This window comes from Marmota monax, unplaced genomic scaffold (genome assembly GCF_021218885.2).
Source record: "Marmota monax isolate L192 unplaced genomic scaffold, Marmota_monax_Labrador192_F-V1.1 WCK01_AAM20220418_F8-fsc00099, whole genome shotgun sequence".
NCBI classification, from domain to species: domain Eukaryota; kingdom Metazoa; phylum Chordata; class Mammalia; order Rodentia; family Sciuridae; genus Marmota; species Marmota monax.
This window is the reverse complement of record NW_026692126.1, coordinates 501,728-519,957: the sequence shown is the minus strand read 5'-3', so window position 1 is coordinate 519,957 and position 18,230 is coordinate 501,728. Positions and strand designations below refer to the sequence as shown.

Sequence of the window (18,230 nt, the reverse complement as noted above, 5' to 3'; positions counted from 1 at the left end):
GGAGGCTGAGGCAGGAGGAGGATTGCAAATTCAAGGCCAGCTTTAGCAAGTCAGTGAGAATGGGTCTTGAATTTAAAAAAAAAAAAAAAAAATTAAAAAGGGTTGGGAAATGTGACTCTGTGGTAGAGCAACCCCCAGTAGTATAGGGGTGGGGGGACAAAGAGAGAGGGAAAGAAAGAAAAACGGAAAACTAGGTTGCTTCAGGTTAAAATCAGAGTGTTCTTTTCTACACTGCTTCCTCGATCAACACACACATCACTCCAGCACAAATGCTTGAGTCAGCCTGGGATAAGAGCACAGATCTTGTTCTGGAGAATGTTCTCTAATGAGGGGAAGCAAAAACAAAATAAAAATCTTAAATATGTGCAAATGACCACTTGAGCATTAATAGTGGGAAAAAAATGGAATACTCTAATCTTTCAAAAGGCAAAAGGTTGAGATATGATACCGCCAATCCGTGTACTAATTTGGTTCAGATATTTAAAGCTGTGGCATATGCTTACCACAAATGCTAAGGGAAGAAAGTCTAAGAATATAGGTTTATATTTAAGCCATGGCCATCATCAAACTGTAAAAATCATGCCTGCATACAGATACATAGGAAGAAAACATAGAAAACAAAGTCAGATGATTTGCTGGAGAAATGGGATTCCCAGGTGACCATAGTAGGGCCATTATAATATCATTTGTTTTAAAAAAAATGTGTGTGTGTGTGTGTGTGTGTGTATAAATAAAATCAACCTGCTCAAAATTCTCTTTTTCCTTAAGAGGCACCCCTCTCTCTCTGCCTTCACAAGTTCTGATCAGTGCAGTCACTCCAGGATCTCAAATGCTGTTGTCTCTCTGGGACCCAGTTGTAGTAATGTTTGTTTTTGGTTTTTTTTGGTGGGGGGGATGTGCCAGGAATTGAACTCAGGGGCACTCAACCACTGAGCCACACCCACAGCCCTATTTTGTATATTTAGAGACAGGGCTCACTGAGTTGCTTTAGCACCTTCTTTTGCTGAGGCTGGCTTTGAACTCATGATCCTCCTGCCTCAGTCCTGAGCTGCTGCGTTTACAGTGTGCACCACGGTGCTAGCTACAGTAACATTTTTATTTACTTGTTTATGTGCGTGACACTGGGAGGCTGGAGGGCCCCCTTTCCTGTCCCTCATGGGCCCATGCTGTCCTCTCAGATCCAGGCCACTCCAGCAGACCCAGAAGCGCCAAGTCTCCTGCGTGACTCTCCAGGATGGAGTCCTCCTGCCCCCTTCCCACACCTAGCCTCATGGAGGTGACAGCCGGGATGCAGAAGGCAGGCAGACCCACCTCGGCCACCTCAGGGGCTGCATGGATCAAGTGCCAGATGTAGCCATTTAACTCTTCCTTCCTTCGCTCTGCCACCGCCTCTCCACGGGACCGGCCAATCACGAAGCGACTCGGGAAGCTGGTGAGGCAGGGTGGGCAGCGGGGAAGATGGGGAAAGAAAATAAGGCAGCAGGCCTTTTCCATTTCATCTTATTTCCCAGCAGCTTCCCTCCCCGGGAATCCTCACTCCACTTGACTCCACCCTGGCTCCCAGGTCTGTGCCCAGGTTTAACACGGCACACTCACAAGGACCCCAAACCATACTAAATTGTTGGGCAGAGTCCCGTGCTCCTCAAAAGTGCCCCTGGGGCTTTGGAGCCTCCAGTTTCTCTCTTTGGTGTAAAAATTCATTTGAAAAATGAATTGAAATAATTTTTTTAATTATGGGGAAATATACATGACATAAAATTGACCTATCTAGGGCTGGGGTTGTGGTTCAAGTAGTAGAGTGCTTGACCAGCAAGTGTGAGGCACTGGGCTTGATCCTCAGCACCACATAAAAATAAAATAAAGATATTGTATCCACCTAAAAAACTAAAAAATAAATATTAAAAAAAAATTGACCTATCAATCTTTACTGTTCATGGTATTAAGTATATTCACAATGTTGTACCACCACCATCTCCAGGAGTTTTTCATCTTGCAAAACTGAAAACCACCCATTAAACAATACTGCCTCAACTACCATTCTATGTTATGTCCCTGTGAATCTGATTAGTCTAGGTAACTCAGATGAGCAGAAGCACAGTTTTTAATCTAGGAATGGCTTATTTCCTTTAGCATCATGTCCTCAAAGTTCACTCAGGTTGAGTTACCTGTTGGAATGTCCTCCCCCCACCCCGCCTTCTTCTTCTTTTTCTTACCAAAAAAAAAAAAAAATTTTTATTTATTTATTTTAGGTGTAGATGGACACAACACAATGCCTGTATTTTTTATGTGGTGCTAAGGATCGAACCCGGGTTTCGCCCGTGCTAGGCAAACGCTCTACTGCTGAGCCACAATCCCAGCCCCCTACCCCCCGCCTTCTTTTTTTAAAATATTTTTTTAGTTGTCAATGGTTATATGCAGTGCTGAGAACTGAATCCAGTACCTCACATGCTAGGCAAGTGCTCTACCACTGAGCCACAACCCCAGCCCCTGTCGTTCCCTTTTAATGTCCAATAATAATATTTCATTGCATGTATATACCACGCTTTGTCCAACTGAAAAATGACCTAACTCTTTAATAGGTTGGAAACTGAAACATCTTCAGATTCAAACAAGGCCCCCTGCCTTTGCAGATGGGCCCAAGCTTATTTTCAAGGTTAGAGCAAGTGCACTGGCGTGTCAGGAGAGCTTTTCCAGCAGGGGGAGCACTTTTACCAAACTCAATACTAGGCCAAGTAATGAAGAGAGATGGGTATTCCTGCCAATCCCATCCCTTCCCCTCTCAGTCTCTCTCTGTGCAGGGAGTAAAGGGGAAGCTACCTGGGCAAGAGGGAAGAAGGGAAGAGCAGCCGAAGCTTATTGTGTAGTTCCTGGAACTCCTCAAACGTCCGCTGGATGTAAGTGGCTTCGTGGGCATTTTCCCGCATCACCTTTACCACGTATATCTGCAAAGTTTCAAATCGTAGAGTCTACCTGTCAGACCCTCTGCCCCCAGTGAACTCGTGGGTAGGTAAGGGAACTGAAGGGTGTACGTGTTGGGGAGCAGAAGGAAGAGGTCAAGAGAGTCTCCAATGGAGACAAAGCACATACACAGGAACTGAAAGCAAAGATTTCCTGTGCCTGTTTCTTTGGACCCTTGACTCAGAGGGAATTTTTTTACTATCTAATTCAGCTCTCTGATTCTAGCAATTCACTTGAGCAAGGAAAAAGGAAGTGATCTGGGACTGTTCCCAGCACAGGAGGCTCAATGAAGTCCAGTGTCTGCTGCATGGGTGTGAAGATTCAGAATCCCAAGGAGCCTGGGTCAGTGGGGAGCAGGACAGGGTCAGAGAGGAGGAAGTACTTACATAGCCCTTGTTGGGGTGGAAGATCTTCTCATGCCGGCAGAGAAAAACATCACTGATGCGGCCAGAGCTCTTTAGAGTGTGCGTTCGGGGGGCAAAGGAAAGGGTCAGCCGGTCGTCTGAGCCCGTGAACTTCATCTGAGCCAGGTTATGGATGAAAAAATTGAGCTTTGTGGCTACACTGCCCAAGCTGGACTCAATCAACCTGTGGGTGCGTGAGGACAGGAAGAAAAAGGCACAATCTTGGACCCAAGTCCCCTCTGCCATGACAGAGCTAATAAAGGAATATTTCCTGACTCCTGAGATTAACACCAGATAAAACCTCTTTTGCTGTGTAACATCCTCATGGAGGACATGACTGACACTCAACCACCTCGTGATGTATATTCATGTGACTCCTGGGGTCTTATTTTCCCTCTGAGTTGATCTGAGCTAAAGACATTCAAACTAAGGCAGGAAGAAGTTAGAGAAGAGCACTGGGGCTGGGATGTAGCTCAGTGGCAAAGCGTCTGCCTTGCATTCGCAAAGCCCTGGGTTCGACCCCCAGTTCCAAAAAAAAAAAGAGAAGAGCACTGAAGGGTCACCTCATAAATGTCTAGATAGTGTCATCAAACTGAACTCAAGGTTTAGTACAAAGGGACCTCACCAAGGAAATCCAGAGATTTCAACTTAAAAGTGAGGTCCCATCAAGAGGGAAGGATCTGACCCAGAGAACTAAAATCTATTACAAAATCCCTGTCCCCCATGCCCCATGCAGTCTTTGGCTGAGACCTGGTGAGAGTGCAGGAAAGAGCGGTGACAATATTCCTAAATACAAAGGTTGACACCAAAATGCAGACAGACACCCAAAGCTGGAGAGAAGTGATTTGCCAAAGTTAGAGGCCAACTTGGGACAACAGATCCAACACTAGGCTCTGCCACCTGAGCTAAGAAGCCTTTCCCATTTCTCTAGCCTGCTCCTGCCAATCAGGCAACCTGGGAGTGACGCAGGGTGGGCAGCAACTGGTGTGATCCAGAGTTACCTAGTGAAGTAGGTGGTAGCATTGGCCTCTGTGTCCTGAGGCCTCAGGGCATCATACACATACTTGAGGTCCTCCAGGTCTGAGAGCTCGGGGATCCCACAGGACAGCATCTAGGAGAGGAGGAGGGAGGGTGTCTGTAACAATAGAGAGATCTTGCTTCTTCCCAACCCTAAGGCAAGATTTTCTATAGCTAGGCTCTCTGATCCTTCTAGATGGTGGCAGACCGATGCTGTGGGCAGTGGCTTGAGGACCCCAGGAACTGAGGGACCGCAATGGGTCAGATAGCATTGTCCCTAGGTAGGGTAAGTCCCTGCCCTTATCTAGGGCACACAGGAACTCAACTGGGGCTCAGAGAAGTGGATCTCCAGGAATTCTTTGAAACAAGCCAGGGCAGTCTTTAAAGCTGGCACCAGGTCACAAGAAGGGGGTTTTCAGATGGGGCAGGGAGCTCCTCACCAGGCCCAGAAGGTTGAGGAAGAGGTGGGTATGCTTGCGAATGAGGTTGTAGGCTTGGCAGCAAAGGTCAACAAAATCATGGAAGCGGCTGGAAGGCTTGTCACCCCCGTTGATGACATACGCCATGTCCGAGGTGAAGACAAAAGGGGCACGGTCCCTGGGCCAAGGGGAACATACAGGCAGAAGGTCAACGTGGAGGAGGGAGCCCACCTGGTGGGCTGCGTGTGGGGGGGTTCCCTCATCCCAAGTATGAACCTGGATAGATGGGCTCTTTCTTTCTCTGCCCCTACCTTAATCTTAAAAGATCCCCAAGATAGATGTCCCACATCCTCCACTGGTTCCTTATCTGTGAGCTAGCAATATTTTCTCCCAGTTTCTTATTATGTTCCTTTTTTCTGAGTTTGGGCTCATTCCCTTTGCTCAGTCGTCAGGAAGGGGAGAGATCAACAGCTCCCCACCTTCTTCCGCAAGGCGCTGCCAGGACCTGATCTCCTTATGAGTCTCCTCTTCTCCAAAGCTGCTCAGCCCAGGGACAATGCACAGGCTTGTGTCCAGTCTAAACCATTCCTGCTGACCTCCCTGCCCTTCATACATGACATAGACATCTGGCTTCCGGAGACCACTTACCGCTTGATGTTGCCAAACATCTGGGCGTGGCCCAGGAAGCGGCCAAAATCTATGTGGAACATGTGACCAGTGGTCTTCAGCATGATGTTGTCATTATGTCGGTCACAGATGCCCAAGACATATGTGGCCACACAGCAGCCAGCACAGGAGTAGATGAAGTTCTCCACAGCCTGGAACAGTGAAGGCAGGTGAGAGGAGAGGACATGAAGCTGGCTTCAAGGGACTCTGGGGTCACAGCCAGACCAAATTCAGCAGCCCTGGCCTCAGTCTCTTATGAACCCCAGCAGCACCTCATATCCGCCTGTTCACCTTTACTGCATGTTAACACATACAGTGCACGCGTGCACCCACAGGACCCTCTCCCATGGATGCTGGAGGAGGAGATGCAAGGACTGTATGTCTGAACTTCATCTTCTTCTGGGAGACAGGCTGGAATGACAGTGACTGGTCCAAAAGCCCTGACATGAGCAGCCCAGACTGGGCTGAACTTAATGGACAGAAAGAGGGACGTTTACAACACTCCCAGTGGGTCACAATGACCCTAACTCAAGCATGGCTACCAAGACAGCAGACTTATGGGCGCCATCCTGACCCTGTACAGATTTCTTCCATCCTTCATGCTCCAAATAAAACCCCCTTCTCAGAACTCTTGGTAACAGCTCCACGCCTATCTAATTAAAGTCACTGCATTCCAAGGAAGAGCTGAGGCAGCTTCGCACTTCTAAGGAGTGTTTTGCACTTGAAAATCAGACCTCTCTACTTTGCAAAACGTGTTGGAGATATTTTTGAATTTAAAGGAGGAGGGTTGGTAGTGAGGGGTTGGGTCTAGTTGACATTTGTCCCCTTATCTTTTTTTTTTGTGTGTGTGTATGTGTGTGTGTGTGTGTGCGCACGCTGGGGATTGAACCCAGAGCCTCAAACATGCTAGTCAAGCACACTACCACTGAGCTACATCCCCAGCCCTTTATTAAAAAAAAAAAAAATTAGGGGCTGGGGCTGGGGATGTGGCTCAAGCGGTAGCGCGCTCGCCTGGCATGCGTGCGGCCCGGGTTCGATCCTCAGCACCACATACAAACAAAGATGTTGTGCCCGCCGATAACTAAAAAATAAATAAATAAATATTTTTTTTTAAAAAAAATTTATTTTGAGACAGAGTCTTGCTAAGTTGTGGACGCCAGCCTTGAACTTGGGATCCTCCTGCCTTAGTCTCCCTAGTACCTGAGACCCTTATCTGTCTTTTGAGAAAGTGAAAATAAAAGGCATCCTTTTTGTGAGATTTGAAGAATTCCCAAGAGCTCACGAAAGATGCAGAACACGATAGCCAGCTAGGAAGGGACCAAACTGAGAATGTGAGAAAAAACTGTCACAACCAACTAGGACTGTAAGGAACTGGGAACAAGAGAGAGCTTGCCAGACCCAGCAGACCTGCCCTCCCTGCCTCCCTCTGTCCTTCAAGGACCCACATCTTTCCACCCACTTTGAGCCCCTCCAGACTCACGGCCACCACCATTCACTGATTGCCTATCTAACCTCTTCCCAAGTTTAGGGATCTGATTTCCCAACAGCTTCTAGGCTGTTCCACAAGACCCACTCTTCAGCCAGCTACTCAACCCACCCCTTTCCAGATACTTGTCCAATCACAACCAGATGACTAATCCACTGGAAACTAAGAATAGAAGTTTGTAAAGACATCACAGAACTCATCTTCTGGAAGAAAAAGACCATTTCTAAAAAGGGAAATCTATGAATGAAAATAAACCATCCAAGAAGGAGCATAATCCATCCTCTCCCAATCTTGACCTTCATCTCCATCAATCCTCTCCTGTCATAGTCGGTTTTTTTTTTTTGGGGGGGGGGCAGGGGTACTGAGGATTGAACTCAGGGGCACTTGACCACTGAACCACATCCCCAGCCCTATTCTGTATTTTATTTAGAGACAGGGTCTCACTGAGTTGCTTAAGGCCTCGCTTTCACTGAGGCTGGCTTTGAACTTGCAATCCTCCTGCCTCAGCCTCCTAAGCCACTGGGATTACAGGCGTGCACCACCACACCTGGCACAGGTGTCCTTTTTATCTTAAATGAGTCCTATGTTGGCTCACAAAAGAGCTGTGTGCCCGGGGGTTAATGATTAAACTTGACTCCCCGAGTTAGGCAGTGCATAGTGGGTCCCTGGCAAAAAAAAAAAAAAATCTCACTCTAGAAATGGGCACCCTCCTGCTTTCAAGAGATTATCTTGTAGGATATGGGGTGCTACCTGGCTGAATACATAGTCAAGAGAAAAACCATCTCTAGTTCTTTTCTTCTGGAAGTTACCATCAGAAACTACCAGCATTGTCCTACCAAAAAGGCTCCCTTTGAAAGGCTGAGATTAAACATTAATATGCAAAGTTAGTTCTGTGTGAGTGTACACCTGTTGCACACACTTCCGTCACATTTATCGTGACTCTTTAGTACACTAGCATGGAGTCATTACAATTCTAGCACCTTGCACGGTGCCACTTTGTGGTGGGTGTTCAACACCTGAAAATACATGTTAACATAAATAGCATGTGGGCTTGGAGGAGGGAGGAGGAGGATGAGGCTGCAGAGTAGGGAGGGCCGGAACACAAAGAGCTTTGTGTGCAGGGCTGGGCAGGTTGGATATGCCAAGCAGCACTTTGAAGAACTTAGAGCAAAGGAGTGGGGTGAACAGGCTTGCACTTCAGAACCCCTCAGGAATCAAGCAGAGGATGGTGACAGAAGGAGGAGAGGCATTTTAGAGGTTCCGGGGACAGATAGCAAATTGCTGGACAAAAGTGATAGTAAGGAAATAGAAAGAAGGGGACACGCTGGTGAGAGAAGTGAAGGCAGAATCAGCAGGGCTGGGTCCTGCAGGAGGGAGGCAAACGGAAATTTCTGGAACTCCACGGCTCTGGCTTGGGTGATTTGCACAGAGTCCTACTGTTCACTGATGAGAAACCCACACAAAAAAAGCAGGCTTCAGGAGGTGAAAGAGAGGAAGAAAGTTCGATTTTGCTTCCACTGCTTTGAGGTGTGTGAGAATGGAAAAGTACAATAAGCCGGTTCCTACAGAGTATAAAGCGGGAGGAGGGAAGAGGGTTAGGGAAGGGCTTTGGAAGTCATCAGCACATGGGTGGGAGGAGAAGAGAGGATGAGCTGGCATAAGGAGCCAGCAAAGAGAGCTAGCAAGGCAAGGATTAAACCCTGGGGATGCAAACACTCAGGGCCATTTAAGATCATCTAATTACACATCCAGTAAACAACAGTCTGGTTATAATTTGGCTGCCCACGTGGGTCTAAAACACACTGATCAGTGTAAATTAGTATTTGGAACCTTCAAGGTGAAATGCAGTACAGCGTTGGCCTAGCCTGTTGGAGGCCCTGGGTTTGATCCTCAGTACCACATAAAAGTAAATAAAATAAATGTTTAAAAAAAAAGAAAGAAATTTATATAAATTAGCATTCAGGCACTATTATTATTATTATTATTATTTTGATAGCAGCAGGGATTGAACCCAGGGATGCAGTTTAGCCACTGTGCCACATCCCCAACCCTTTTTAAAATTCTAAGATAGGATCTCAATATGTAGCCGAGGCTGGCCTCAAACTTGGGATTCTCCTGTCTCAGCTTCCTGAGTAGATGGAATTACAGGCATGCCCAGCCCAAAGTTCCCCTTCTAATCTAATCTTTCATCTCTCAGGACTTAGGCAAGTCTCTTTTCTAGCCTCTGATCTCCTGCCTAATGTCAGACCTGGTTTCATGTTACAGCCTGCACAAACCAGCTCCACAACTGGAAGAAGAGAGTCTTAATTTGCATCCCTGAAAAGGTGGTGTTGGATTAAAGTGATGTCTAACTTGTCTTCCAACCAACTCTAATCCTCATCCAGTATCACAGAAGCCCTCTGAGAGCACAAGAGGAACCAACCCAGGACGCATGAGTAGCATGAGTAGGAGGCACAACAGGTCTCCCAAAGATGGCTCGGCTCATCTGAGATAGCTCACTGCTAGGGGAACTCATGTCCTGGTTTCCCAGGACAATACCAGGCTACTTCCTCAGTCTGCCCACAACAGTCACTCTGACCTATCCCTGCATATACAGAGGGTGCAGGTCTTACAATAATAGAGCCACATGCCAATCATGCACACCCACCCCAGCTTTGGACCACAAGGCTCCCAATCCTACCTTCTCATACTCATCCTCTCCAGGATTGTGTTTCTGCAGCCAGTCTGCCAAGGGCCGGTCCTTAAAGGAGCCGGTCACCCCATGTTCCACCTGGATCTTGCGTAGAGTCTCGGCATTAGGAATCATCTCTACCATGCCTGTGAGAGAAGGGATTGGGATCACGCTCAGAGCAGAGTGAAGGGGACTGTAGGGAGAGGCTGTGCTGGGTGCCTCCCTCCAAGGCCTTTGGACAAAGTCTGCTTAGGAGGCAAGCGGAATGGAAGAAAGGAAGGTTGCACCCCAAAGCTCCTCCTCCAGACCATGAGCCCTTGGTCTTCTCAGTTCATGGCTGCTGCACCTTTTACTATGGAAATCTTCAAATTTATAAGATATAAGAATAAAGAGAGTGGTTTCAGCAATTCATAGGTAATCATCACCCAGCTTCAAAACTTATATAGACGTTTTGCTAATCTTGTTTGTCTATTTCACCTACGCAACTAGTTTCCCCACTTCCCACCACCTTGGCTGGGGTACTTTAAAAAGCAAGACCCAGGCATATCATTTCACTCACAAAGATTTCAAGTATAATTAACAAGGACACCATCACCATGCTATTGTCACATCCAAAAAATGAATGATTATTTTTTAATCTAATTTAAACCAGTCTGAACTCAAATTTTCAAAAAAAAAAAAAAAAGCCTTTATAGTTGGTTTGTTTGAATCAGGATCCAAAGTCTACATGACACATTAAGTTGTTATGTCCCCAAGTCTATTTTATTTTATAAAGTCTCTCTCCCTTGCCTTCTGTTTCCATGCCACTCCACAGCTTTTACTGAGATAACCTTGACCTTTTCATTTTCCTGGAGAAGTACATGTTGGGGAGCGAGCAGAAGAAAAGGGGTCCCCTCCACACCGTCTGCCTCCCTTCACCTGCCCTCCCAGCTCACCTCTCCCTCGGCCAGTGGAGAAGCAACGGAAGATGACCATGCGCATGTCCAGCCCCTCCTGGACCCAGATCTTGCTCATGATGCGAATCATCTGCAGGGTGAGCATGTCCTGGCGAAGGTCATCCCCACACTGGAGAGAGGAAGAAAATGACCCAAACCCATCTCTGCCATGTGTCCCCAACCCCTGGCCTCCAGCTTCCAGATCTCCCAGGAGCCCAAACTACAGTGACAGAGAGAAATTGTCCACTTCTCCCAGCCTGCACCTCTGACCTGCCCACTCAGCTCACACTAGGTCAGAGAAGCGGAGAGGGCCAGTAGCTGTCACAGTTTATCCAAATAGTACCCCCACCTGAATTGAATTCAGGTTCCTCTTCCACAAGCACCCCTCCTGATCATCAGGGCTTTGTAAAACTTGAAAGCTTATCCCAGATTTGGAACATATACAAAATAAATAGGTACTATAATCTACAAAAATACATGCACATTTTTTTGTGTGTGCGTGTGGTGCTAGGGACTAATCTAGGGCCTTGCACATGCTGAGCATTTGTTCTACCACAGAGCAATTTCCTCAGCCCCAATCCCATGTTTTGCTAGGAAGTCTACTAGCCTATACACTCTGAGATCATTATTTACTTCTCAGAATCTCACAGGTACCATTTAGAAGGAAACATAGAGTTTGTCTAGTCTGATCTGCGCCAGGTATGTTATTTCTTCTTTTGTTACGAGGGGAACCCAGGGGTACTTTACCACTGAGCTACATCCCCAGCCCTTTTCATTTTTTATTTCAAGACAGGGTCTCGCTAAGTTGCTGAGGCTGGCCTTGAACTTCCAATTCTCTTGCCTCAGCTTCCCAAGTCACTGGGATTATGGGTGTGTACCACCATGCCTGGCTATGAATTTCTTCTTTAATATCCTTGCCACATGGTCATTCATTCTCTGCTGGAATACCCCCAGGGACAAGCAGATCATCACCTGACCCATTCCATTGTCAGGGCAGCTGAGCTTCCTAGAAAGTCCTCTATAAAGTGAGCTGTCATTTGCCTCTACAACACCTAACATTTTATTCTTAGCCCCTCTGGGTTATGCTGAATACATCTAAATCCTTTTAGAGCTGATAGTCTTTCCTATATTAAAAAGGCAGCATGGTGGGTGGGGATGTGGTTCAGTGGTAGAGCACTTTGCCTAGCATGCTCGAGGCCTGGGGTCCATCCCCAGCAACACACACACACACACACAACATGGAACTGAGGAACAGAGGGAAGAACAGTGACCATCCTGGGGTCACTCCTGTCACCACTGGGCTCCCTCCTTCTCTCTCACCTCACCCCACCAGGCCTGAGTGAAGTAGCCTCACCTTGAAGATGACCCGGATGTTCTCTCCCAGTGGATCCACATTCTGGAAGGCAAGCTTGAGGGGGACTGCATTGGAGTTGAAGTAGGAACAGTCCTGCATGGTAGAGAGGGCAGTGACCAGGCTCAGGTGATCCATGCCCAGGAAGGAAGATGACCTCTCCCATTGGATCAAGATGCTGCCCACCCTCCTGCTGTCAGTGCCCCCCAAGACCTGCTCATGCCCTCTCCTCACTGCCCTTGTGTCTTCGGCTTGTTAGGACCTCCCCTCCAGCGCCTCATCTCTCTCCTTCCAGTCACTCCTTTTAGTTTCCTGACTTCGCGTGAGTCCCACATCTCATCAACCTCAGTTTACTCCTCTGTCAAACGAGGATCACAACAGGACGACTTCTCGAGAGTCTTAAGGATGAAATGCAGAACAGCGCCAGGCAACGGGTGTCGGGAAATGACAGCCAATAGCTACCACCATCATCACCTTCCCCAACGTCATCCCCAACACCCTTGGGGAGAGACACTGACCCAGGCTCACCCAGCACAGTTGCCAGGTCCACACACATTAGGGTTAAGAATTGAAGAGGCCACTAATACACTTTCCCTCCTCTCTCTCTCTCAAGAACCAGGTCAGCAAGGACCTCATCTTCACTGAGCCCTCCCCACTCTGAGAGCCCCAAACCCACCACCAGTCACTCACTCTGGGCACGATTCCCTTCACCAGCAGACTGGGGCTGAGTGGCAGGCGGCATGAGCCATTGAGGGCAAAGAACTGCTTCACCTCCTCCAGGCCGGTGCGGAGGATTCCCTGGCAGGGAGCGGGGGAGAGTTGGGGTGAAGTGAGGGGCCCACAGGCTCCACACAGAACCAGGCCTCTACCAGGGTAGGTGCCTAGTGGTACTCCTGAGAAGTATGGATAACATCCAGGAGACCCATGGGAAGCAAAACCACCCCCACTATATTCTGACTTGGCTCAGTACGTGAGCAGCAAGTCCAAATACCTACCCAGGCAAGGCAGACAGAGAGACAGTGGGGAGCAGGCCACAAAACTGAGAGAGCAGGTGAAATCACCAAGGGAAAGTGCTGCCCAGGCTTTACCAAGGGAAGCTAACAATGTAGACATTAATATAAACATCTCTCAATTTTTAGATGTCAGCCACCAGGAATGCTGCTGCTGGCCTAATATGGTGCCTCATGTAGACAGATGAATGAGCCTCTGGCACCCTTTCCAGCCCTGAGCATGGCTCACAGCACAGTGAACAAAATATGACTGGATTTCAGCCCTCACTTGCCCCTTTGGCTGCTTTGTGCAGAGAGCATCTTACATACTGTGCTTAGCCTCGGAGGCAAATGGCTAAATAAAAATTTCAATATTTTGCAAGGAAAAAAGAAAATCGTACTGGCAGACTGTATCCAGGTTGTAGACTATCTGTTTGCGGCCTGTGGGTTATAGACACGGTCACCTCCTTCTAGCTTCTAAATCAGAGATGGTCAAGTGCCATCCTGCTGCTCAGAAGGCTTAGAGGTAAACTACTGGCCACAGCAGCTCCAGACTAGAAATGGAGACAGGTAGAGGCAGCCCTGCCCACTCACCTGCCTAGCAGATGGGGCGGCCTCCCGGACCTGCTGGGCCAGCTTGGCCAGGGCGTTGACAAGCCAGCACTGACGGTTAAACTCCTCCCTCAGTCCCTTGCCACAGCAGCACAACAGCGCTGCCAGCAGATACTGGTATCGGATGCTGAACTGAGAGTCCTTGAGGCCGTCCTTCAGCAACCTGCAAGGAAGGGAGTGGGGTGGTCGGGCTGCTCAAGGGATCACAGGCAGCAGGTAGGGGAGGACAGGTCACACCCTGCTCCAGCTCCCCAGAAGATCCACCCCATGGCCAGGAGAGAAAATATACTCTGAATGCTCTGCTCACCCAGCCACCCTGCCTGAGTAGAGCTCAAAGCCCCGCTGAAGCTCTCTGCTGTGGGTGGGAGTTACACAGGGGTGAACTGAGATCTCCCTGAGGAAAGATGCTAGTCCAAGGCCACATGGCAGCTCAGCCATGTCCTGGAACCCAGATCACTCAGCTCCCCACACCTACATGCCTAGGGGTAAAATACTCTTGTATGAAAAGCATGTCTACCTCCCACCTTTCTGCACTCGCTTTTACCAGAAGAAGTAGTGAGTCACTCTCAGGTCAGAGACAGCTCGTTTCAGGAGGAAGCGCACCAGAGGGCTGTCCAGGTAGCACTCATACTTCAGGGCCTGCTCAAGAGAAAACAAAGCAAGGCTTTATTAACTGCCTGAAATCTGGAGACCCTGGGTTCTCAGGGACAGTCTGCAGACTGACTTGGGGTCTTGGGGACCAGACTATCAGAACCAGAGGGAAGGTCAGCCCACCCGTACCTGCACCAGCTGTGGCAGATAGTCAAGCAGCTCAGCATCTGAGAGTGAGCCAATCCACTGGACGGCCATCCGGCGCACCTCCTGATCCGGGAAGCTGCAAAACAGAGCCCAGTACCTTGAGGACCCAGCCTCAGGGGTCCTTCACACCAAATGCAATGTCTCCCGGGATCTGTCAAAGCCACTGGAACAACTAGCACCTTCTCTGGAAAGCAACTTTTGGGAATGACACTCCCCATGATCAGAGTCTACTGCGGGCCATGGAGGGGCAGGAGAGTGGCCATGCTCATTCTTTAGGTGATTTAAATAAAATGGGACAAAGCCCTCCACCCTACTCCCAAAGATCTCTTCCACAAATTCCCATCACAGAAGAGCCCTCATGTGGGTTAAGGCATTATTTGTCTTGATAATATCCTTTAATGCAAAGCTTGCCAGGCAAATAACAGAGCTGCAGAATTTTATGTAAGCTAATACTTGGTATTGTGTGGAATTCATTTAAAAGAGATTAACAAAACCATTGCCTCAGACAGTCCTAAAGACAGGTCAGAGAACAGGTTCCTTTTGATCACTGAGAATAGCAAGAATTAAACTGAGAATCCTAGGTACCATCTAGAAAAGATAGTCCAGGGTTCTGAGACTTGGATCCTTTTGTCCCTAGAGAACTCTAGGGAAAGGGAAAGAAGGAAGACTATTGACATAGAAGTAAGCCACACAGGTTGAGCCTCAGGGCCTATGCATTTTCCAAAACTCTGCCAATGTACAGGTAAAGTTCAAGCATTGCCTTATATGTAAATGTTGACTCAGTAGAAAAAAACAGAACACTGAGCTCTAGTTGTGCTAAAGTATTTAGAAGGAAATTTACTGATGTCTGAAATTTGCTTCAAAATGCATTAAAAAATAGGATGGACTGACAGATAGAAGGATGGACAGATATACCATAAAGCACACAAAGCAAATGCCAATCAAAGAATCCAAGTGGTAGGCATATGGAAATTCACAGTGCAATTTTCAATTTTGTTAAGGAGAAACACAAAAGCCCTGACTATCTACGGGTATTTCACCATCTCCCCAGGGCTGGCCAGATCTGCCTGGGGTCAGGATGGGGGTGCTTCAACTCACGTGGCATGCAGGAGCCCCAGGGCATCCTGGTGGTTCATGTGGGTCCACTGTTTCAGGAGCGCATAGATGTCGGGCAGGCAAGCCCACTCCCAGCTGGGGGCACTGGCGAGCACCAGGGGCAGCGAGCTCACCTCCAAGTGGCAGTAATATCGCTTCTCCCACAGGCGTTTCTTGTCAGCATCAGTGAGCCTGAGTTGGGGGGAGGTTGGGGAGGGAAAAGGAGGGAAGGGGGCAGAGTCAGCCAGAAGGTGAGGAACTTCTACACACTGACATTCTGGGATTTCCCAACTTTGCTGCACAATATAGTCACCTGAGGCGCTTGGTGACTTTTCTGTGCCCAGGTCATACCCAAAGCCAATGAAGTCAAAATGTCTGAGCAAGCCAGATACCAGATTTTTTTAAAAAGATGACCAGGTGATTCCAAAGAGAAGCAAAGTTTGGTAAGCAGGGTCCAAATCTCACCTTTGATGCTGACTCGGGGTCATCTCAGGTGTAGACCCAAAGAATGGGCCAAGGATACCAAACCTGCTTCCCCTCCTGGAGATGTGGTGAGGGCACCATTCCCAAGCAGAGCCACCAGAGGGCAGTGGACCCCATGCGTCAGGGTCTGGGCAGCTGAGGCCTCCTGGGGCCTCCGGGGCCAGCTGTCTGATTTACAGGCCTTGCAACTAATTGGGTCTTGCCTGAGATCAGGTGTCTAATGGAGAAGGGAGCTGAGGGGTTAATGAAGTGAGGGGTCAACAGAGGGATGGGAGCAGAAGAGGTCTACATCACTCAGCTACTTTGGCACCCTGGGTGGACATGAGCGAGAGAAAAAAGAAACAAGCCCACCTCTCTCATTCCCTGGCCCAGCAGGTGCACAGGGCTATGCAGGAGCCAGAGAGGTAGGTGGGGAGCAGGTAGGGGAGGAGCCTGGCCCCACCAGCTCCTCCAGTGTGACCCCTCCTTCCTCCATCCTGGTGAATGCACAGCCCCAAGAATGAGATCAGCCTGGACTCATTTACCCTGAGAGCTACCAGCTTGCCTTGACACCTGATCCCTTTTAGAAAGTGACAGGGCCAGAAAATTGCAAAGGCTCTTGGTGTGGAAGGGGCAGGAGAGAGGCAGGGAGGTGAGACCAGCAGCCCCTTAGACCATTTGGCAGTTTATGAGGTGGGGGGGTGCAAAGCTCTGGTCTTCTTGGCAGCTATGGCCTGGCCACACCCCAGTGTGGGCGTGGGCATTCTCAGACCTCATTTCCTAACCTCTCCCCTTTTCCAAGTGTCAGCTCAAGAGGAAGGTCTGGAGGCTGCCACTTTCTGTCTCGGTGGCAACGCCTATCCTGTCCCACCTCCACTCCCAGAGCAGGACAGGGACCAAGTGCTGAGGGGTAAGAGAGGGTCAGATAAAACATGAGAGACTTAGGGAAGCCTGAGCCACATATGGGGGTGTCCTGGCCCTCACCAGTGCAGGGACTCCTTCTGCATGATGTCCTTAAGCCTGCGTTGGTCTTCTTCTCGGAGACTGCCAAACTCATAGCGGGGGCTGAACTTGTCTCCAGTGGGGCTGGTGAATTTGATGTCAAAGGCTGAGGTGGGGAAGTCAATCTGGAGGATAAGCCCAGAAAAGTGAAGACAGGGGAGGCAGCCACCTCCTTGGGTCCCCACCCTCCCTCTCACAGTCCAGCGTTGCCTCCTTGCTCCATCCTTCCCTGTCTTTGTAAAATAACCCAGTTGGACTTGGTGATCACCAAGTCCCTTAGAGTGATAACTTTCAACAAAACACAAAGGAAACAGAGGGAGGGAAAGTGAGCAAGGGAGGAAGAAGTTGGGTGGAGAGGTTCCTGGGTGAGGTGTCGAGCCCCAGAATTTTGAACAGGTGCCACTGAGAGCATACTAGCAGAGGCTGTGGAGTCCTGAGGGTGCTCCTGAGGCCCTCAGGACCTGGGGCCGGCTGGCAGCGGAGACCACATGCTGAGTGGGAGTCCTACCAATTCTAGGCCCTGCAACACTAGGTCCTCGTGCTCTGTGCCCCAGGTGTCCTCCTGAAGTGGTTATCAGAGCTCACTGAGCCAGTTCTCCAAAAGGGTTCTACTTTCCTCCACTTGACAAATGTTTACTGAGCCCTGATTTGGTGCATTATTCTAAGCCTCGGGTGCACAGCAATGACAGAGATCAAAACACCTGGAACATCCACTCTGTATCATTCTATTCCATTCTCTGTCAACTGTGATTTTTCCCTATTCCATACCAAAGCATCTCACGGTCACAACAAAGGGGAGCTGGGAACTAGTAACTAACTGGACCTAGGATCTAACAAGCTCCCCTCACCAGAAGAGGTCCACCCTGCAAATGCACTGAGTGAGCAGGAGGGTCAGGCTTCCCCTCAGGCCCCAAGAGGCGAAGCTCTGATTTGATGACATTTAGAAGCACGAGAGTTCAACACAGGGACTCTGATAAGCAGAGCCCTGGATGGGGAAGGTCTCAGACTCCACCTTCAGGCTCCCTGAAATCAAAGTTGACCTCCAGGAGATGGGAGGCAGCAACCACAGCGCTCAGCCTCTAACCACATTCACCCAGTGGCTTCCGTTATGCCATCACCCTGTGCCAAGTTCTAGCACTTTCTACTGTCCCAAACCAAACTTCAAGGGGGAAAACTTGGATCTGACTCTGAGGGTGTCCGATGTGGGGAGAGAAGGACTGGGGTCTCACCTGGAGGATGACACTGTCTGGCTGGTGGAAATTAGGTGCACTCCAGCGGGCACTGGGGTTTTCCTGTGTTGCTGGCCACAAGCCCAGAAGCTTCCGGCCACAGGTCAGGACTCTAGGCGGGAAGGAAGGAGGGTGA

General features: G+C 49.0%; 1 protein-coding gene across 2 annotated transcripts in view; it reads right to left on the bottom strand.

The window, feature by feature from the left end:
• The window catches only part of Pik3c2b (phosphatidylinositol-4-phosphate 3-kinase catalytic subunit type 2 beta), a 62,717-nt gene that overhangs the window by 5,361 nt on the left and 39,126 nt on the right, over positions 1 to 18,230 (bottom strand). For both annotated transcript variants that reach the window (XM_046463122.2, XM_058585612.1), the window contains 16 exons: positions 18,095 to 18,206; positions 16,848 to 16,990; positions 15,405 to 15,593; positions 14,289 to 14,382; positions 14,053 to 14,147; positions 13,491 to 13,671; positions 12,598 to 12,705; positions 11,911 to 12,003; positions 10,557 to 10,686; positions 9,631 to 9,767; positions 5,447 to 5,616; positions 4,820 to 4,976; positions 4,364 to 4,473; positions 3,345 to 3,546; positions 2,818 to 2,942; positions 1,312 to 1,429 (listed from right to left, as the gene is read on the bottom strand). In XM_046463122.2, the coding sequence (XP_046319078.1) occupies positions 1,312 to 1,429; positions 2,818 to 2,942; positions 3,345 to 3,546; positions 4,364 to 4,473; positions 4,820 to 4,976; positions 5,447 to 5,616; positions 9,631 to 9,767; positions 10,557 to 10,686; positions 11,911 to 12,003; positions 12,598 to 12,705; positions 13,491 to 13,671; positions 14,053 to 14,147; positions 14,289 to 14,382; positions 15,405 to 15,593; positions 16,848 to 16,990; positions 18,095 to 18,206 (2,164 nt within the window). The remainder of the gene's footprint in view (positions 1 to 1,311; positions 1,430 to 2,817; positions 2,943 to 3,344; positions 3,547 to 4,363; positions 4,474 to 4,819; positions 4,977 to 5,446; positions 5,617 to 9,630; positions 9,768 to 10,556; positions 10,687 to 11,910; positions 12,004 to 12,597; positions 12,706 to 13,490; positions 13,672 to 14,052; positions 14,148 to 14,288; positions 14,383 to 15,404; positions 15,594 to 16,847; positions 16,991 to 18,094; positions 18,207 to 18,230) is intronic.